At 45.7% G+C, this 22,833-nt stretch overlaps 1 protein-coding gene across 1 annotated transcript in view; it reads left to right on the plus strand.

The window, feature by feature from the left end:
- The first annotated feature begins 14,601 nt into the window (after window positions 1-14,601).
- Window positions 14,602-22,833, plus strand: part of NLRP1 (NLR family pyrin domain containing 1) — a 41,666-nt gene continuing 33,434 nt past the window's right edge. Inside the window, exons 1-2 of the mRNA XM_081109017.1 lie at window positions 14,602-16,205; window positions 18,274-18,444. Of these exons, the coding sequence (XP_080965143.1) occupies window positions 14,761-16,205; window positions 18,274-18,444 (1,616 nt within the window). The 5' untranslated portion in view covers window positions 14,602-14,760. The remainder of the gene's footprint in view (window positions 16,206-18,273; window positions 18,445-22,833) is intronic.

Genomic DNA, 22,833 nt, shown 5'->3' on the forward strand with positions numbered 1-22,833 from the left:
GAGTTTCTAACAGTCATGCATGATTTCTTCCTTCTAGGGTGGAGACTTCGTGTGTCTTACTTGGGTTCTAGGAAGAGACTCCCATTGCTGGGTCCTCTTACCCATGTAAGACAGGCACCAATCATTATGCTTGATTGAGACTTAAGTGCAGTTAAGAAGGCCAAGTGAGAATACTTGTGACAGGGTGCGTTCGGTTTAAATGATGTAAATCCGGTGTGGCCTTTGGAAGAACTACACCTGCAGGTTAGGTTAGAGAAGTGAGTTGGGTGTTTGTCCTTAATCTGCCTTGTGACCACTTTGCACCTGTATTGTTGGTTCTTGGAAGATGGCAATGTGAGTGTGTGTATTCCTGTCAAAGTTGCCAGGAGAGTAAAAGCAAACCATGCTAAAGGGAGACCCCAAGTCCTGATATTTTCTTCAGACTGGACAAGAGATTAGAAAGAGGACGAGAAGGCACCGGGGAAGGGAGAAACGGATGGACTAGATCAGCTGTGGGCAAACTATAGCCCGCGGGCCAGATCCGGCCCGTTTGAAATGAATAAAATGTAATGATGTTTACTTTGAATTTATATTAGTTCACACAAACACTCTATCCATGCTTTTGTTCCGGCCCTCCGGTCCAGTTTAAGAACCCATTGTGGCCATCGAGTCAAAAAGTTTGCCCACCCCTGGACTAGATTGTATTTTAAACAAAAAATTTCAGCTTTTGGTGTTCGGTGCACAATGTACCTAAGCCTGAAATACACAGACGTTGGGGAAATGAATTGTCAAATGGCTGGGATTGCCTTGCTGGGCTCATAGGAACAACTACCCCTTTTGTTTCCCCTCCAGAAACTTTTATTTGTATGAACAGTTCCTAGCTCTTGATTGGACTTAGAACTTTAAAAGAGTAGAAACCTTATCTATTTGAGTTTGAAAAATGTTCCTGCTATTAATCAGAAATAATCCTTTCTACTTTTTTCTGGCTTATCCTTTGCAGTGGTTCTCAACCTTCCTAATGCCACAGTTCCTCATGTTGTGGTGACCCCCAATTTCATTGTTACAAATTGAACATAATTAAAGCATAGTGATTAATCACAAAAACAATATGCAATTATATATGTGTTTTCTGATGGTCTTAGGCAACCCCTATGAAAGGGCCGTTCAACCCCCAAAGGGGTCATGACCCACAGGTTGAGAACCGCTGCCTCAAAGGGTCCTCCACTGTTTCAAGGCACAGGAAGTACTTGACTGCCATCTAATGGCCAGAGTGAGTTTAGAAAGATAAAGGAAATAGTTCCAAAGGTATTCAATATATGCAGTTTTTACTGCTCTGATACTGTGGGCCAGGCACTGTGTTAGGCACAGGAAGTGCAATGGTAAACAAAGTAAGACGCCTGTCTTCAAGGAGGAGCCTAGCATTCTAATGGCAGCTGAGAGTGACAGAAAGTAAACAAATAAACAAATCAATCGGGTCAAGGTGAGAAAAGGGCTGGACAGATAAAGAAAGGTAAGGGGTCTAATAGGAGCTGGGGGAAGGACGTTGCTGCTTTTTAGAAGATGAGGTGATAAGCCTTCTGTCTGGGGAAAATCATCTCAAGAAGATGCAAAAGCTGAGGCAAAAGCCCTGAGGAAGGAGATTTTGTTCCAGGGACAAAAGGAGTCCTGAGGGGGTAGGGCAGCGGGAGGGAGCGAGGCAGAGAAAGGTCGAGCCAGATCACATGTGGCCCCGTGCACCATTGACAGGAGTGTGGCTTTTCCTCTGATTGAAACAGAGAGTATTGGAAGGCTTTGAGGAGAGAATTGTCCAGATCTGACTTGTTTTAAAGGGGTAATTCTGGCCATTGGTCCAAGAATAGACACTAGAAGGCAACCTCAGAGCCAGAGGAAGAGTCAGGGGGCCAGCGCAGTGATCTGGGATTAGACTATGGCTGTTGGATGTGGCAGGGTATCCCTGCGTGTGGTGACAATGAGGTTCTGGATCTATTTAAAAAGATAACACTGGCAGGACCAGACAAAAGATGGAATGTCAGGGTTGAGAGAAAGAAAGGAGTCGGTGTTTGGGGCCCAAACTGTCATTTCCTGAAATGAAGAGACTGTGGGCAGAGAAGGCTGAAAGGGATACGGGAAATGGTGAAATTGGGGGCCCCTGTCTGGGGAGTTCAGTCTGAGATGGCTGTGATGCACCCAAGTAAAGAGCTGGAGGAGGCTGCTGGATAAAGGCTCCGAAATCAGAGGGATGGTTGGGGCTGGAGATACAAATGTGAGGTCATCAGCCCATGTGGGGCATTCACAGTCCCCAGCCTGGGTGAGGCCACCAGGGGAGGCGTGCAGCTGGAGAAGGGGAGGGGTCTGGGCACAAAGCCTGGTTCTCGGCATCCAGTGCACCTTCAGCAGTCAAATTGCACGTTCAGGTCTCCCTCCCTGGGCATCAGGCAATCAGGTTCAAACATGGAAGATGGCCATAGGTACAGGGCGCCTCCAGCTCTAGGCATGAGTGTGAGGGAGTGGTAGTCCATTAGCACTAAAGGTGAGTATGGCCATGTCATTTGGAAGGGTTGCCTGTTGTGTTAACTAATAAAGACTTGAGGCCCTAAACCAAATTAAAAATTCATCTAGGGTCTTAAAGGTTCAAATTCCAGAGAGACACAGATTTGAGTAGCAACCCAAACTGTGGTCTGGAGAGAACAAAGAAAGTCAAAAGGCACAAGCTGTAATTCTTTCACTCAAACAAAGAATTGCTGACTAGTGTGGACCCTGAGGAAGAAGATACCTACTAAGAAGGGCACCCTGCCTGGCCGATGTGGCTCAGTGGTTGAGCTTCAACCAGGAGGTCACGGGTTCGATACCTGGTCACGGCACATACCGGCGTTGTGGGCTAAAAGATATTTTTGTATACTAGTGAAATGAGTAGGAGCTAGGCCCTGTAAATGCCCTCAGAATGGAGGCTGGTCACCAGAAAACCAAAGGCATGGTGAGGGGTGGGAGATTAAGGCAATCGCCAAGGCCTGATTTAATCAGCCATTCTATATCATAAAAAGATAATATGCAAATTGACTGAATGGCGGAACGACCGGTTGCTATGATGCACATTGACCACCAGGGGCAGGCACTCAATGCAGGAGCTGCCCCCTGGTGGTCAGTGCACTCCCACAGGGGGAGCGCCTCTCAGCCAGAAGCCAGGCTCACAGCTGGCTTGCACAGCGGTGGTGGCAGGAGCTTCTCCTGCCTCCACAGCAGCGCTAAGGATGTCCGACTGCCAGCTTAGGCCCAAATTGAATAGAGTTGTGGGATACACAGTTGGTGTCCAGAGAGTGGGGGTCAAAATTAGTTAGGGTCAGGAGGAAATAAAACCTACCACACCCCTCCTCCAGGCCATACCTCCCACAGCACTGGGTCTGAGGGCCCTTCATAGAGGCTCAGGTCCCTCTGATCAACCCAGTTCCTAGGGTAGCACTTTCCATGCCTGGTAAGTCTGGTGTTGAATGTCCACCAGTGTTTATTGACCACTTTTTAAAAACAGTATTATATAACATTTTTAGATGTTATTAAGATCTTTTTAATTGATTACAGCTCCTTGGCAAAACTATGATGTCCCTTTTAATAGGTGAGCAAACTGAGGCTCAGAGAAATAAATCAGCCACACAAGGAGTCTGTGTCCAGGTGAGCAATGGGCTGAAGCCCCTTAGGCCTGGGCTCTCCAACCCAGGTCAATTCAAGGCATCTCCAGAAACTGCTACAAACAGGGAAGGACTTAAATAACATCACTCCTCCATCTACAGTCCACATCTCTGCTGATTCCACAAAAGAAGAAGCTCCCCAGAGAACTGGCTTTGCAACCAGGAGGCAGGGGCTGTTTCCCTTTCAGATGGATGATTACAAGTTGAGGACTGAGCTAACACAAAACCAACAGCCCCCTGGCCAGAACACATGGCACGAATGCAATGGACCGCAGAAGCCCAGAAAACTATGAGAATCTGGGAGGGCCCCTGACCTTGCTGTAGTGCCCCAAGAAGGAGCTTTCCTGGCAGACTTAGGAGCCCCACCCATCCTGAGAGTTGGGCCAGGCCCCACACCCATCACTGAAGAACCTCAACCAAGGCTCTAAAGAAAGATTCACAGTGGCCCCACCCACCCTGAGAATTGGGGGCCTGGCCCCACACTCAACAACCTGAAGAGCTTCAACCCTGGCTCTGTGGGTAGGCTCTGGGTGATGGACAGGCAGAGGCCATGTGAAGATGTGAGTACTGCAGGGTACATGGGTCTGCACCCAGCACAGCAACTTACCTGGCCTTGTGCCCCTGGCCTCGCTATACATGTGGCCTGTCTGGGTGTTTGGCTCTAAGTTCCTGTTCTGCTCAGAACTATGAAGGCCCCTCCCACCCCTCGCCCCACCCCCATGTGGGAATACCTTTATAGCTCTTTCATTTCTTTACCTTTGCTGGGTAAATTATTCTTACCTGTTTTTCTTTCAGCACTTTGAATATATCATCTACTCTCTCCTGAACTGTGAAGTTTCTGCTGAAAATTTTGCTCATAGCTTTGAGGGAATCCCCTTGTATGTGATCAGTCATTCTCTTGCTCCTTTCATATTCTCTTTGTTGTTGATTTTTTATAATCTTCTATATATATAAAAGCCTAAGCAACCAAACAACCGAATGACCAGTTGACAGGTCGCTATGACACGCACTGACCACCAGGGGGCAGACGCTCAATGCAGAAGCTGCCCCCTGGTGGTCAGTGCGCTCCCACAGTGGGAGCACCACTCAGCTGACTGATCTGTCCCAGCGGCCCACCAGCCTGGCGGCAGCTACTCACTCACTCCCTCAGTAGTCCTGCAGGTCCAATCTCTGGAGAATGGCCAGGCACCGAAGGGCTGGCAGGGATGGATTGGCGCCGCTGCAGGCACAATTCAGACAGCACCACAGGCCTCCTGGAAGTCAGCCTGGGGCACCAGGGCCGCTTCCCCTCCCTAGATGACCCTCAAGGAAGAAGTGATATAAAAGCAGCCACCAGATGGCTCCCAACAACGAGCACTAATGTCAGCGGGATGGATCTGGATCCCAGGACAGCAAGAGTGTCCCACCGCCACCCAGAGAGCCTATCACATCCCGTCACCATCCCCCAACCCTCAGGACAGACGCCAGACACAGGGCTCATGGCGTGTGAACTCTGCTGTGGTGGCGCCAGCCTCTCCCGATCAGGACTAACTGGGCGCCAGCTTGGCAGGCACAGCAGGGTCAGGATGAGCAGGAGCAGCAGGCAAGAGCCTCAGGCAGTGTTGGACACCAGTTTCAGCCCAATCCCCACAGGCCATACCGAGGGACCCCACCAGTACATGAATCCATGCACCGGGCCTCTAGTTTTATATAATTTTGATATCCTGAAATATCCTTCTTCTTTGGCTTTTTCAACCATTTTAAAATGTAACAATCGCCGAAACCGGTTTGGCTCAGTGGATAGAGCGTCGGCCTGCGGACTGAAGGGTCCCAGGTTCGATTCCGGTCAAGGGCATGTACCTGGGTTGCGGGCACATCCCCAATGGGGGATGTGCAGGAGGCGGCTGATCGATGTTTCTCTCTCATCGATGTTTCTGACTATCTCTCTCCCTTCCTCTCTGTAAAAAATCAATAAAAATATATTTAAAAAAATAAAATAAAATAAAATAAAATGTAACAATCATTTTTAGGTCACAGGTTAGCCATCTTGATGTAGCTAGAGATTGCCAACCCTGGCCAAAAGTATAATATTAAAATGTAACTTATTAGAAGTATTAGTGAGAGGGGGAGAATTTTGAAAGTGTTACTAACTCAAGAGGATTTAGGTATGTGGGATGCTAGCAGAGCCATTAAAACCAGGATATTTTAAAGAATATGGCACCAAAAAGCCCTAAGCCCTCTCTTGGCACCTCAGGCAGACACAGGATTCAGAGTGGGGTGGGCCATTGCCATAACTCCGAGTGGCTTACTGATGCACTAGACTAGAAGATCTTCACTTTGCCAGAAATGTCCTGACCAGAGACAACAAAAGTGGATCTTCAGATCATGATTCCAGAAGTGGGGACGGCCCCTGACACCCTAGTCTTAGCAAGCTTCGGGTGAAAATTGACCCCACATACACTGGAGGTCCAGCAGGTTTCCCAACATGAACTGGGCTTCAGGAACCCTGCTTCCACAGGAAGGTTCAGGGCTCCCCGCCCTTCCTGAGAGCTGCCTCTTTCCTTACACTCAACTTCCTGAAGTTTCTCAAACCTGGCTCAGCAGAAAAATACAGGGGGGTGGGGGGGGGGGGCAGGCAGGGTGTCATGTGAAGATGCGAGTACCTCATGCTACTTGGGTCTGCATCCAGGGCATCAGACTGTCTGTCCTTGTGCCCCTGGCCTCACTATAGATGGAGACTGTAGATGTGGCCTGTCTGGGTGTTTGGCTCTAAGTTTCTTTTCTGCTCAGAACCATGATGGCCCCTCCCCTCCCCTGACGTCACCCCCACGCAGTTTCCTCTGGGTGATTTCCGTTCCTCTTTGGCTGGGTGAGGCTGGTCTTCCTGGGTGGTGTCCTGGGACCAGAAGAGGTCTGAAGAGACGTGGATGGGGCAGCTCTGAGCTCAACCCTGGGCTCTCAAAGCCCACCCTGTGCTTTGCCTTCCCCCTCCCCCACCTCCTGTCAGCATTGCAGCTCAAGGCTTGGTCCATAGAGTCCAGGTCTCAGGAGACTGAGGACTGAGGAGCACAGAACAGTGAGTGTCCTGAACATCCCTTCCCCCCATGCCTGCCCCCTTCACACTCCTGCCTGCCCCCAGACCAGACCCAGCAACTCAGTAACTTGACCTCTTCCAGTGTCTCCCAGCCCCCTCTGGACTCCTCCTCCCTATTCCTTTTCCTGCCTCTCTCCTTCACATCCCTTGTCCCAGCATCTGTTGGCAGATGCCCTGGGGTTTACAAATGTGGGTTCTGAATGCTGAATAGGAGTTTGCCAGGCAACCATGATGACCCAAGTAGAAGTGTTGCATTGAGAGATGGTAGGGTGACAAGGATGACTGCTCTTCTCTGCCTGCCTGATTCCTTCATCACTCACCCCCTCCCCAGGGAGCAACCCAAAGGGCTTCCGAATCCCGCTGAGGGCAAGAGACATAACCAGTGCAGCAGAGCAGGTTGGTGCAGCAAAGATGGCTGAAGGAGTGAAGCAGCGGCTGGCCTGGGTCTTGGACTTTATGAGCAAGGAGCAGCTGAGGGAGTTCCTGCTGCAGCTGCCTGATAAGCATCTCTGCCAGCGCTCTCTTGGGGAGACCCCAGCTCAACCAGAGGAGGTGGGTGGCATGGAGGTGGCCTCATACCTGGTGGCTAAATACAGGGAGCAGCAGGCCTGGGACCTGGCCCAGCAGACCTGGGAGCAGATGGGCCTGAAAGAGTTCTGTGCTGAAGCCCTGAAAGAGTCAGCTATGAAGTCAGGTGAGTAGACAAAACTCCCTCTGCCTGTGGTTCATCTCCTTCCCTCCCACTCCCTGCTGCACCTCCCACCAAACCTGACCCTGGGCAGTGACTGGGAACTGCCCTGTCAAAGGGGGGATCCAGACTCAGACTAGACTGCAGCTAAGAGGCTTGTGGGGGAAGAATGCCAAGTGCATTCCCAGCAACCCATGGGTCCCCACGGCCCCTGGGAGGGAGTGCTCAGAGGGCCAGAGAGACTAGAACAGCGGTTCTCAACCTGTGGGTCACGACCCCTTTGACAATTGAACGACCCTTTCACAGGGGTCACCTAAGACCATCCTGCATATCAGATATTTACATTATGATTCATAACAGTAGCAACATTACAGTTATGAAGTAGCAACAAAAATAATTTTATGGTTCAGTCACAACATATGGAACTGTATTTAAAGGGCCAGAAGGTTGAGAACCACTGGACTAGAGGCTGACTCTCAGAGGCACCAGCAGGAGGATGTGGGTTTCACACCCACCTCCCAAGAGGCCACTTGCCTGGTTTGTGCTATAAGCACAGAAGGGAGTCGGGGAGAAGCAAATTCCAGTCCTGGCACGACCACATTGGGCAAGTCGCCTCACTGCTCTCTGCATCTTCTCTCCATCAGTAAAATGAGAGGGTAGGAGCCTGCCCCCTGGACTGTAGGAGGGTAAAGAGGTAATCCATGTTAGACACCTACCAGAGTCCGCTTCCTAGGAAGTGCTCAATGAACTGTTCTGTTGTTATTGTTGCTGCCCCTGCGGATGTTATTACTACTGTCAGCTGTGGGTGGCAGAGGCTCTCAGCCTCATGTGAGGGGACTTGAGGCACAGAGAGGTCATGACGTATATGGGGAGGTAGAGGCAGAACCAGAGACACAAACTTCCTGGAGGCCAGATTGGGACAATTGTCCAGCAGTGTCAGGGCACCATTCTCCAATGAGAGGGTGGCGCAGGCTGCAGTGGGCTCACTGGTTCCTCCTGACCTCTCCTAGTTAAGATCGGTCTCTTATTTTCTGAAGCTGTTGATGATGATGGCGGCGAGAATAGCACCAGGTGTTAGACCAGAGGGGTCAGATCAGACCTTGGTATTAGAGTTCTGACTAGGGAAGAATTCAGAGCCAAGACTCAAACTGTAAGAGAACTTTTACTTAGAAAATCACAGAGGTATCAGAAATGGATGGTAGAAGAAAGGAGTTCAGGAAACACCTTACAGAAGCAAAGGAAGTGTCCTTGGAGCTTGGGAGTGAGGAAGGTAAAGGTAATGGTAATGGGGGTAGGGGAGGGGAGGGGTGGTGAAAGGCATGGGCATGCTCCCAGGAGGGAGAGCGCACTGGGTCCTCCATCCTAAAAGCTTTGGGAAGATCCCAGGGAGGATCTCCATGGAATATTCATCAGCTTTCCAAGTGGGTCCTTTCAGGGTTGTGGTCTGATATAATAGTTGCTAATCCCACTCTCATCCGTTTCCTTCCTTTTACACTGAACATTTTTCCATCCCTTCCCTTTAGTTTGTGTGTCCTTAAAGCCAAAGCAAGTCTCTTGCAGGCAGCATAGAGTCAGTCTTGGGTTTTATCGTTGGTTTGCTTTTATTTTTTATCCATTCAGCCACTCTATGCTTTGTGATTGGAGAATTTAATTCTTTCACATTTAAAGTAATTACTGATAGGGAAGGATTTGTCAATTGTTTTTGTGCTTCCTTTATTCCTTTCCTCCTCTCTTGGTGTTTTCCTGTGTGATTTGATTATTTCCTTTTCTTTTTTTCCATTTTAATCCTCAACCAAGGATATGTTATTATTGATTTTGAGAGAGGGAGAGAGAGAGAGTTGCGGGGAGAGAGAAATGTCTATCTGTTGCCTCCCCTACATACCCAGACAGGGGATTGAACTAGCAAACTTCTGGTGCATGTAAAGACACTCCAACCAAGTGAGCCATGTGGCCAGGGCTTGATGGTTTTCTATAGTGGTACGCTTTTGCTTTATGTTTTGTGTATCTGCTATAGGTTTTTGCTTTATGCACAGCATGACACTTATATAAAATATCTTATGCTTATTAGTCTATTTTAAACTTATAACAATTTAATTTCAATCACATACAAAAATCTACTGTTTTACTCCCCCATATTTTTGTTTTTGCTGTCACGATTTATATTTTTTATATTGTGTCTCCATGTCCAAATTATTTTAGCTAGAGTTATTTTTAATATTTTTTCTTTTTTTTTCCTCTTGGAGTTTCACTCATTAAAATTATGATTTCAATATAATAAAAAATGTAACAGAAAAAGAAAACACACAAGTAATAAATGTGTTAAACTCCTCCCTTCAGGCACTGAGTATTCAGTAAATGCTCAGTCATTGCTGTCCCATCATTGAGTTGGAGTTTACCTAAGATAAATCACACACAGTTTTGTCATAATACTGTTTATTACAATAGCCAGGAGACTCAGCATGCAGGTTTAGGAGGTGTCAAGACCCCTTCTTCACTGTAGGAATGTACCATCTCAAGACTGTGTTTAAAAGATAAAGAAGTAAAAATGTAAAGAAAACAGAATGCAATTCCTTCATAAACTTTCTATGTCTCTTATTACCAATCACATATTCTTTGTAAATCCTGAAAAACTGCCCCGTAAAAAAAAATTATGCATGTGTATGTGTGTATAGTGTGTGTATGTGTGTGTATAATGTGTGTGTGGTGTGTACAGTGTGTGGTGTGCATGTGTGTGCATATAATGTGTGTGTGTGTGTGTGTGTGTGTGTGTGTGTGTGTGTGTAAAGGGCGCCAAAAAGGGCCGCTGGGACCAGGGACCTTCACCTTGGAGGGCACCTAGGTCACTTCACCAAGGGCAGCTTCAGTGCATCCCCACTGAGCCCACTGTCTTTACTGAGGGGCGCTGACAGCGTAACAGTTTGGAGAGTCTACGGCTGTTTCTAATTGAAAAGAATAAACTGGGCAAACTTGCCCTCTTCCATCTTTCATTCTCTAAAACTGACCACAGTAGGGAGGGGTGGCCTTGAATCCTGGAATGAGGGGCTGGGTTGGCAAAGGGGAGGCAGTTGGAAATAAAGAACTTGGACAGAAACATCAACCAGGCAAAGGACCCCAGTAGGGGAGGAGCCACTGGACAGAACGGGGGCTGCAGGAGAGCAGGTGACCCACCATGCCTTGGAGCCACCACCTCAGCGCTGGGAAAGTAAGTGTGGCACCAAGGCCTGGAGGTGGCAGGGCCCTGGGGAGGACATCACTGAAGCGCTCCGATGAGGTACAGCTTCTCCCCATGCCCGTGGTGAGGATGGGGGACTTTTTGTAGTGTCCATAGTGGGAAACTGACACTGCCTGATGCAGTAGACACTCTTCACAAGCTGCACCTTGTAATGTTCGTTCTTTCCTGATGCTTTGAGAGACACATGACAAGTCACTGGGCGAGGATTCGCTGTCCCCAATGAGGATGTCGCCCTCCAGCACCCCTCATTGAGGACGCACCTGGCCTGGTGGTGTGTTATTGCCACAGTACCACTCTCTGTCTGCAGAGCACCCGCTACCCCTACCCCGGGTAGCTGATGTATGGGGCATGCAACGTGGACAGGGCAGGCCCATAGCTGAGCACCACCATGTAGTTGGGAGGACAAGGCCTGCCTGCCCCCAGGCGTTTTTGCATTTCCACCTCTCCTGGTCATTCCCAGGCTTCTTGATGACCTTCAGTCTCTCCCTTCTCGAACTTGAGCTTCTCGGTGGCCAAGCTGAAAAGGTAAACTTTATGGACCACATGCAGGACACAGGGGATGAGCCCTTCAGCAAGCTGAGTAAGTTTGGAACTTGGTGGCCAGCTTGCCTACCTCCTCAGGATGTTGTTGAAAGGGAACAGGTCCAACTGCCCGTTGTAGCTGCCACATCACCAGCCATTGCTGCACTTCTCCATGGCAGTGACACATGACCCCTTCACCAGGGACAGGTCACCTAACCTCTCAGTCATGTAGGCAAACTTGACAAAATCCGGGATGCTGAGGTCATAGATACAGTTGGCAACTCCCCCCTTGGCAGGGCACTCAGCATCGGTGCTGGGTACCAGGGACGAGTCCCACAGGCTGGCCTTCCTCTTGGTATTGCCAAGGCCCAGTGTATTCTTCAGGTTCTTCATGAGGGAGCCCTTCTTCAGGCCATTCTTCCTCTCCATGTAGATGGACAACACCATGACCTGTCCTGTTGGCCACCTCCTCACCCGCCACCACATCTTGGAGTCATTCAGCAGCCACATACACTGATTCATTTTGATGTTAATTAAGTTTCTGGTCCTATTGGGCAATTTAGCCCCCCCCCCACACACACACACACACACACACTTTGCTATAACAGTGACTTCTTCTGTCATCTTTCATGGAGTCCTTCTTGGGGCTCAGTTAGGAGGGATGACTGACAAAACACAACTCCACAAAAGGTGAATTTTTTAACTGATTACACCTCTGAAGTTACAAAGCTGCAGGTGTTCCCCAAATTCTCAAATCCCACTCAAATCTCAGCAGAGAACTGTGATCTGGGAAATCACTTGTAAAAAGGAGCATACAAACTCTGAACCATTTGCAGTGACAGGGGCCAACTCCACACATGTTCTCACGTGGTCCCTTAAGCTGTTACAAAGCTAAAAGTTAAAAATCAAATGCCTGATCATCAGTCAATGACCCACTGCATACCCCAAAGACGTTCCAACGTCATCATACTATCCTGCACCAGTGCCTCCATGCCCCCCTTCACCAGCTCCCAGGATTTACTACAGTCTGACAACCCCACGCCCACCCGCTCCTACAGCATTAGCCAATACTTTCGTCTTTTCATCACTCTACTAGAATTATTTATACACCATCATTACTGTATAGCATATTCTGAATTTGATTATATATTTACCCTTACCAGTAAGATATATATGTTCATATATTTTCATGTTACCAATTAACACCCTTTATTTCAGCTTGGAGAACTCCTTTCTACATTTCTTGTGAGTCTGTTCTAGTGGTAATGAACTCCCTCCACTTATGTTTATCTAGGAATACCTTTATAGCTCTTTCATTTCTGAACCTTTGCTCATTCTTAGCTGACAGCTGTTTTTTCTCTCAGCACTTTGAATATATCATCTACTCTATCTGAACGGTGATGTTTCTGCTGAAATTTGTTCATAGCTTTGTGGGAATCACCTTGTCTGAGATCAGTCATCCTCTTGCTCCTTTCATATTCTCTTTGTCTTTCATTTTGACAATTTCAATATAATGTGATAAATAAAGTCCTTTTAAAGTTGAATCTGTACCAGGACCTATGAGTTTCATGTACCTGGATGTACATCTCTTCACATGTCTTGCATTTTATATAATTTTCATGTCACTAAATATAATTCTTCTTTGACTTTTTCAACCATTTAAAAATGTAACAACCATTCTTAGGTCACAGGTGTACAACAGTTGAACACTTAGATTTGGCCAGAATTTTGCCAACCCCTGGTCAAAAGCATAATGCTAAAATGTATATTGATAGAAGTGTTGGTGGTAAGGGTAGAATTTTGAAAGTTTTACTAAATCAAGAGCATTTAGATATGTGGAATGCTAGGAGATCCATTAAAACCAGGATATTTTAGAGAACATGGCACCAAAAGACCAAAGTCCTCTCTTGGCACCTCAGGCAGACATAGGATTCAGAGTGGGGTGGGCCATAACCATGATGCAGAGTGGCCATATTGACACATTAGAAGATCTGCACTTTGCCAGAAATGTTCTCATGAGAGACAATAAAAGTGGATCTTCGGATGATGATTCTAGAGAAGGGAGTGGGCACCTAATACCCTATTCTCACCAAGCTACAGGTGAAAATTGGCCCACATACTCTGGAGGTCCAGCAGGTTTCCCAAGATGAACTGGGCTTCAGGACTCCAGATGGGTCACTTGCATCATCTCAAACATTCATCTATGAAGAGAGATGAAAGTCACTCAAAATATTCTGAAGAGAAGAAGGGAAAAGGATGTAGCAGTGATTCAACTTGGAATCTGACAAAGATATGACCTTGAGGTTCCTCCCAGGGGCACAGTCCCTGACATATGCTCAGCTCCTCACAGTTCATAAACCACTTTTTCCTCTGTCCAGGTGGTTTCCCCCAGAAGCTGACATTGGAGAGCAGGTGGCTTATTCAAGAACTGGTTCCCTGGAACCACCATTAGGAGAGAGAAGTGGGAAGGGAAGTAGGGAAACCAATGAAACCTGCATTCTGGGGCAACTGAGGTTCAATGAACTAGGGATCTTCAGGAGACAGTGTCATCTTTCCTGGGGGTCAGGGTACTGCCATCTATCACTGGTTGAGAGCTCCCCCTGGAGCTTTAGTTCCCCAGGGCTTCTGGCCTGTCACACCCAATGCCTGAGAGAGAGTCCTCAGACAGAAAACCACAGGTGCGAGTAGGAGAATATCCTTGCCATGTGGTTAAATGGGTGGGTGCGGAGGAGGTACTCTCAGGAACCAATCATATCTGCTTCACCATCCATTATATCCTCCACTCGACCATAACTACTTACAATTTACGAATGAAAAAACTGATGCTGAGTGGGGCTAATAGCTCAGGTCATGGAATTAATGAGAGCAGACAGTTGTGTCTGTTTGTTCACTCTTTATTCCCAGCCTCTAGATAAGTGCCTCGCAGTGTAAGCCCTAGATTAGATATTTGCAGAAGGAAGAAACATCACCCTATGAGAATGATTTGGTCAAGTCAAAACTTAAGGTGGAGAGCAACCGAAGGACTTGTATGCATGCATATAAGCATAACCAATGGACATAAGACACTGGGGGGTAGGGGAGGCCGGGGGAATGTCAAGGGGCGGAGGGGAAAGAAGGAGACATATGTAATACTATTTGTAATACTTTAAGCAATAAAACAAAATAAAAAAATAAAATTATGTATACATATACAATCCTATTTTTATAAAGCAAATCAATAATTCAAAAAAAAATTTAAGCGGGATCTTCTCCTCAGGACCCTGTTTTCTCCACTGGCCTGGCAAGAATGTACCATATCAGCAGCCAGCTCAGGGTGTAGCTTCAAATGGGTTCAGAAAACAATTGTGGAATAAGTGGAGAAACAATTGAACAAATGTTCCATCTTTCTCTCCTTTCTGTAGGAATCAAAGAAAAATGCCATAACCAAAAAAGAGAGAGTTCCTACCCCACACAGTCATGGAGAAATGAGTATTTGCACCAAAAATTCACACAACTGCTACTTCTACACAGATCTCAACCCAGAGGCTGTGACTTCCTGCTCAGGAGAAGAAGGTATCATGAGGTGGTAGATGAACAAGGACATTGGATGGAGATTGGAGACTTATTTGGCCCAGGCCTGAGTGCCCAGGAGGAGCCTCCCACTGTCGTGGTGCATGGAGTTGCTGGAATCGGGAAGTCAGCCCTGGCCAGGCAGGTGAGGGGAGCCTGGGAGGAAGGCAGGCTGTTCAAGGACCGCTTCAAGCATGTCTTCTACTTCAACTGCAGAGAGCTGGCCCAGTCTGAGACAGTGAGTCTCGCTGAGCTCATCACAAAAGACTGGGCTGCTCCTGATGCTCCCATTGGGCAGATCCTGTCTCAGCCAGAGAAGTTACTCTTCATTCTTGATAACTTAGATGAACCAAAATGGGACTTGAAGGAGCAGAGTTCTGAGCTCTGTCCACAATGGAACCAGCAGCAGCAGGTGCACACACTGCTGGGCAGTTTGCTGAAGAAAACCTTACTTCCCACGGCTTCCCTGCTGATCACAGCTCGGATCACAGCTCTGGGAAAACTCATTCCTTCTTTAAAGCATCGTCGCTGGGTGGAGGTCCTGGGATTCTCCGAGTCGGCCAGGAAGGACTATTTCTACAAGTATTTCACAGATGAGAGCCAAGCGATTAGAGCCTTTATCTCGGTTGAATCCAACCCGGCTCTCTTCACCATGTGTCTCATGCCCTTGGTGTCCTGGCTGGTCTGCACTTGCCTGAAGCAGCAGATGGAGCAGGAGCAACCACTCTCACTGACCTCCCAGACGACCACAGCCCTCTGTCTGCACTACTTTTTCCACGTTCTCCAGGCTCAGTCCCTTGGGACTAAGCTGAGAGGCTTCTGTTCTCTGGCTGCTGAAGGCACCTGTCAAGGAAAGACTCTGTTCAGCCCCGAGGACTTCAGGGAACACGGGTTAGATGAGGCCAACATCTCCACTCTCCTAAACATGGATGTTCTTCAAGAGCACCCCACCCCTCGGAGCTACAGCTTCATTCACCTGTGCTTCCAGGAGTTCTTTGCAGCAATGTCCTATGCTTTAGGCGATGGAGTGTTGAAAAGTGGTTGCTTTAATAACATCAAAATTACAACAGACTTGACAGATGTATATGACAGGCATGACCTATTTGGGGAACCAACCACATGTTTCCTGTTTGGCCTTTTGAGTGATCAGGGGATGAGAGAGATGGAGGGCATCTTCAAATGCAGCCTGTCACAGGAGACGCATTCCTATCTGCTGCAGTTGACCCAGAAGGAAGTTGACTGCAAGCATCCTAACCTAGAGCCATATTGTTGGCACTTGCTCCACTGTTTTTATGAGAATCAAGACAAAAGGTTTCTGACAGAAACGATGTCCAAATTCTATGGAATGAGGATATGTGTCCAAACTCACATGGAGCTCCTGGTGTCCACGTTCTGCTTTAAATTCTGCCATCACATGTATACGCTTCAACTGAATGACGGTGGAAAGAAAAAACTAGCTCTAAGGCCTTCAGGTGTAGTTCTGTGAGTATTCCCCCTCCCCTCTCTCCAGCTCCTCTGTTGGTACCACCGCCCTAGGCACTGGGGCACTCCCACTATGCCTGGCCCCAGCGGCTTTAGGACTGAGATCACCAGTAACATTTTTTTCTCAATAATTTTTTAAAATATATTTTGATTGCTTTCAGAGCAGAAGGGACCTTCATTATAAAGTGAGGTATATATCCTCTAGTCTTATTTTTATGCACATTTCTAAAGCAAAACTGAGTCATACTGTACCTTTTATTTTATAGTCAGCTTTCTTTCTTTATTTTTATATCAAGACTTTCTTCTGTGTTATGAAGTAGCCTGATACAACACCATTTTGAAGAACCATACCGTTTCCCATAGGGAAGCTGCCACAAATATCCAACCAGTCCTCTATTCTCAGATACTTAATTTATTTCTAGTTGTTGTGGTTATAAAGGTAAGCTGGTCCTTAATGGACTATGGTGCAGGTGGTGCAAGTGGTGGTGGCCTTCAGAAGTGTCCTGAGCAGGCAGAGAGGCGGAGGCCAGAGGAGAGCAAGAGGAATCAGAGGCACCAAGACAAAGTAAGAGTTTGCAATAGATGGTGACACATAGAGTCTGGAGAGACTCCCATGGGAAAGTCAGAGGCTGCAGCTGCTGTGGGCAGGGAGATTGTAAAGGCATTGAGTCAGCCAGGCAAGGCAGGGAGAATAGCGAAGAGGATACTGTAAACAACAAGTCTGTGAAGAAATGATGACAACTGGCCCCGGCTGTGGGAGGGAGAGGAGGACCAATACGAGAGAGTAAGGATGAGCAGCTCTAAGGTAGTTGGTTTGTAATTAAGCACTGTGCGTCTTGTTAAGAAATTTTTAAGCTTTTCTTTTAGCCTCTCTGATTAAAGTTGGCTAATGTTTCAACAAAACGAAGTGTTTAAAAATGTATTATTCAAATTTCCTGAAACTACATAAATGTTTACAAAACACATAAACTTTCAAATGATATGTGTTTCAGTATCTTTGCAGCATGGTATGTCTTAGAGCTGTTAAAGATAAAACTGCACTAAGATTTTAGGGATTCTCGGTAACACCTCTACCTCCTCACAAAACCCTCCGAGGCAGCTCCTCTTCTCCCCTCCCTGCAGCAGGGGGACTGACTGAGGCACTGACAAGTGGAATTGCCACGCAAAAGGATGGCTCCAGAGCCTCTTCTCACCTCGGAACAGCTCTGCAGACATGAAGGGAAAGATGAATGGAGTTGGGGACATATTGGGTGCTCTTTTCTGGCAAGAAAATAGAGATGGCAGTTTGCAACTTGAAATAGAATTTGAGTCATTGAGCCATTAGAGTGGATAAAATCACTTCAATAGTGTGTGGAATGTAGAATTTAAATTGGTGGAAATGATATAAGGCAGTTTACCCTAAAACTCCCAGAAAAAGGCCCATCATCCTCTCCCCACATCCTGCAAATGTTCTCTCCTGAGACATTCCCCTTTGACATCTCTCTCCTGGAGACCCTCTCTTTGCTCTTGCTATCCTGGGAAGGGGATAGGGTCCCACACAAGCCAATCTGGACAGCAGCATATGTAGTCATAATCAACAATCCCATCACAAAATCATCTTAAGCCACCCCTCCCAATTTCTGTTGCCTCCTCTTACCTCTTCGTTTCCTTTCTGGAAATTGGGACTTCACAGTATCTGTGCCAGAGGAAGAAAGGCAGGTCTGCATTGATGAGAGGAAGACTGTCTGCATCCCCAGGCTCTGTGCTGGGCACTGCAGATAAAAAAAGATGAACATATATGCTCTTTCCCACAAGAATTTCCCACACTCTGGCAGAAACAGGCCCACCAAAGGAGTACAGCAGTGTAGAATGGCAAGGGCTGTACCATGAGAAACCACACGGAAAGGGGCAATTAGCCCAGGGTGGTGGGAACAGAGGGGCAGTTCCAGAGACTGATCACCCCTGGAAATAGCCCTGCTCATTGCAGCCTGGCACTCAGAGGGGCCAAACCCCATGGTGTTGGGCACAGTGTGCACATAAGTCCCCACACACACCGGTCACATCTCCCCTGTCCCTCTCTCTCCCTCAGGTACAGCTGGGGCCCGTTTACAGATTCCTGGTGGCAGATGTTCTTCTCTATTTTCAAAGTCCCTGGACGCCTGCGGGAGCTGGACCTGAGTGGGAACTCTCTGAGCTGCTCTGCAGTACAGAGTCTTTGTGACGCCCTGAAAAGCCCTCACTGCCTCCTGGAAACCTTGACGTGAGTCTGGCCTGGGTTCTGATCTGAAACAGGGATGGACAGGAGACCCAAGGTAGAAGTTGGATGGGTGTGTGGTCTTTGTATTCAACAAATATTCATTGAGCCCTTTTCTGACCATGGCTATTGCAGTAAGCAAACACAGACAGGATTCTGTTTTCACAGAGTTTGCAAGTGACTGACATTAACCACAAACAAATGTGTCATTGCAGGCCCGGATAAGGGCCCACAGTGGAAAACAACCTGAATAAAGTGAATATTGAAGGACATGTGAAGAATACAGGGGGTTTACCTAGGTGAAGCAGGAGGGCAGAAAGGTCAAAGGCCCTGTGGCAGGAGGGAGGATGGGCTGTCATGGGATTGAAAGCAGACAAGTGAGGCTGGAGGATGGAGAGCAAAGGAGCCACAGGAGGAGGCTACAGAGATCAGGAAGCCAGACTGTCTCTGCAAGGCCTGTTGGAATCTGGGTTGGTTGTTTTTTTCTAATGCAATGTGATTATAATCAAAAGATTCATATGATCAGTAGAAGCAGACTGCCATATAAAATCCAGAATGGAGGACAGCAACAAGAGAGGTTGGAAAACCAGTTCATAGGAAAGTTTCAGTTGTTCCTGTAAAGATGGTGACAGCTTGGGCCAAGGGAAATTAACAAAGTTTCTGCAAGAAATGGTGGTGTCTTAGACTACTGTGTTGGCCATGAAAATGGAAAGAAGTGAATGGATGTAAGAGATCTGAAGAAAAGTAAAATCAACCAGACTGAGTAATGAATTGGATTTATGAGGAAAGGAAGATGGAGATATAGAAGATGATCTTAGGTTCAGGACAGAGATATGCATAGGATAGTGGCACCTTCATTGAGATGGAAATACTGAAAGAAGTCTGGGAGGGGATGGGATGTCATGGGTGTGATTTTGTGCATGTGTCAAGTTCCTTTGAGGTACCAAGGGGAGATGTCCAACAAGTATCAAATAAAGCTGTAAACAAAAATAAGATGCCCCATAGAACAAAACTCAACAAATTTAAAAGAATTACAATCATACAAATTATCTTATCTGAACATAATAAAATGAAATTGAAAATCATAACAGATGGAAATTTAGGAAATTCAAAAATATATTGAAATGAAACAACATACTCCTAAATAAACAATGGGTGGAAAAAGAAATCACTAGGGAAATTTAAAAGTATTTTGACCCAGGCCAGTGGGGCTCAGGGTTTGAGCACTGACCCAAAAATCCAGAGGTTATGATCCCTGGTCAGGGCACATGCCGAGGTGGTGGGTTCAATCCCCAGTAGTGGGTGTGCGGGAGGCAACCAATCAATGATTCTCTCTCATCACTGATGCTCTCTCCCTTCCTCTCTGAAATAAATAATATATTTTTTTAAATTTATGAAAATAAATAAATAAATAAATAAAAGTATTTTGAGCCCTAGCTGGTTTGTCTCATTAGATAGAGCATTGGCCTGCGGACAGAAGGGTCCCAGATTTGATCCTGGTCAAGGGCACATGCCCGGGTTGCTGGCTCGATCCCCAGTAGGGGGCGTGAAGGAAGCAGCCTATCAATGATTCTCTCTCGTCATTGATGTTTCTATCTCTTTCCCTCTTCCTTCTTCTCTGAAATTAATAAAAAAAAAATTTTAAAAGTATTTGAGATGAATGAAAACAAAAGCCCAGCATACCAAATCTTATTTGATGCAGCTAAATCAGTGCTGACAGAGAAATGTATAGATATTAATGCCTAGATTTAAAACAGAAATGGGGATACAACTGCACATTCATTGGAATCGCCAAAATCGAGAACACTGACAACACCACATACTGACAAGGTTGTGGAGCAAAAGGAACCCTCATACATTGCTGGTAGAAATACAAAATAATATGGCCACATTGCGGATTCCTACAAAATGAAACACACCCTTACTATATGATCCAGCAATCATGCTCCTTGGTGTTTACCCAAAGGAGTTGAAAACCTATATCCATACAAAAACCTACACACCAATATTTAAAGCAGCTTTATTTATAATTTCCCAAACTGGAAAACAATCAAGATGGCTGTCAGCAGGCGAGCAAATAAATAATTGTGGTACATCCATACAATGGAATATTACTCAGCGTGCAAAAATGAGCCATAAAGCTATGAAAATACATGGGGGAACTATAAATTCTTATTACTAGGTATAAAAAACACAACCTGAAAAGCTACATGCTGTATAATCACAACAATGTAAAAGTCTTTAAAAAACAAAAATATGAAGTCAGTAAAAAAATCAGTAATTGCCAGTGGCTGGGGGCGGGGGGAGAGAAAAAAGATAGAGCGTAGCGACTATTCTGTATGACACAAGAATGGTTGATATACATCATTTTATATTTGTCAAAAAACATAGACTATAAAGCATCAGAAGGGAACCATAATGTAAACTATGGACTTTGGGTGATCATGATGTGTCAATGTAGGTTCACTGATTGCAACAAATTCACTGCTCTGCTGCCAGGTGTTGATAATGGGGGACGTGTGCATATGGGGGCAGGGCTATGTAGGAAATCTCTGTGTTTATGGCCAAATGTTTTTGAAAACTAAAACTATTCAAACAAGACAAAAGTATATTTAAGAAAGAAAGAGGAAGTGGTTAGAGGGAGAGAAGGGGGAGAAAAAGAAGAAAGTCAAATCAATAACTTAAAGTTCCACTTTAAAAATCAAAAAGAAATAATAAAAGGAGAAAATATAACAAAAAGCAAGCTGACCCTAGCTGGTTTGGCTCAATGGATAGAACATTGACCTGTGGACTGAAGGGTCCCGGGTTTGATTCCGGTCAAGGGTTGTGGACTAGATCCCCAGTACAGGGTGTGCAGGGGGCAGCCAATCAATGATTCTCCCTCATCGTTGATGTTTCTCTCTCTCTCTCTCCCTTCCTCTCTGAAATAAATAAAAAGTCTTAAAAAAAAAAAAAGGAAGCCAAAGAAAGAAAATAATATGAACTAGAGTGGGAATAAATAAAACTGAGAATACAAAAACAATACAGAAAATAATGACATCAAAAGTTAGTTCTTTGCAAAACTCAGCAAAATTGACAGACTTTTAGCTAGACTGACTACATAAAAAAAGAAACAATTCAAAATACTAATATCAGGAATGGAAGAGAGGTAATCACAATTGATCTAACAGAAAAAAATTTTAAAGAACTATAAAGAAATATTAAGTACTATAAGCCAATAAATTAGATAACCTAAATTAAATGGACCATTTCCTGAAAAACACAACTACTGACACTGACTCAAGGAGATTTAGAAAGTCTAAATAAACCTATAACAAGTAAAGAGATTAAATTATTTAAAAAAATAATTCCTACAAAGGAAAGCCCAGGCCCAGTTGGCTTCATTGATTAAGTGTACCAAACCTTTAAAGAAGAATTAACAACAATATTCTCAAACTCTGAAAAAGAAAAATAGAAGAGGGGATAATTGCCAACTCATTCGATGACAGCAGCATTACCCTGATATCAAAATCACACAAAGACAAGCAAAGGCATCACAAGGCATTAAAAATACTACAAACTAATATCACTTATGAATACAGACAGGAAATTCTCAACAAAATACTAAAAACAAATAAAAAGGATGGTAAAGCATGACAAACAGGGACTTATCCCAGGAATGCAAAGATGGTTTAACTCAGGAAAATTGACCAATACAATACATCATTTTAGTATAATGAAGGACAAAAAGTACATGATCATCTCAATAGACATAGTATTTGACAAAGTCAATACCTTTCACATTAATAACACCTTTTCACTTAATTAGAAAAGTGGAAACTTTCTCAACCTAATGTCTCCACTCTTCCCTGTGAAGTAGAAATTCAGTTATTTACTAATAATGAGTGTGAGGTTGGAGTGTAGGAGACTTGGGGAAGTAAAGTATTGAAGTGGGAGATTTATAGAGTGGGAGATTTTCACCTTCCAGACATGGTTGAAGCCCATGTGATTCATAATTGTAGCTGCCACGCTTGTTACTCTGGTGGGAGTGGGTGTAGGATAGTGGGACAATGGCAGAGTTTGGGTTAGCTAGAGGGATATGGTGAGAGGTAAGAGAGTAAGTCATTCAGTGATATTACCAATGACATATCATAGAATTTAAGCTAGATTCCAAGCAAAATGAAAAAAGGAAGGTGCTGAGAAGTTGGGAGAAAGAAGAGGGTCAAGAAATTGCTCATTGAAGAAGAGTCCTGGTAGGATAAGTTGAGCACGAGAGGTTGGTAACAAACCCAGTCCTTGGGGCCTCCTGTATCCACATGAGGCTTCTTCACCTTTCCTAAAACCCTTCTAATGAGGACCACCTGAGTCCAGGAGGAAAAGCCTTTGAAAAGGTCGCAGAAAACTTTATTCTACCTT

The sequence above is a fragment of the Myotis nattereri genome (genome assembly GCF_964212035.1).
Source record: "Myotis nattereri genome assembly, chromosome: 16".
Lineage (NCBI taxonomy): Eukaryota > Metazoa > Chordata > Mammalia > Chiroptera > Vespertilionidae > Myotis > Myotis nattereri.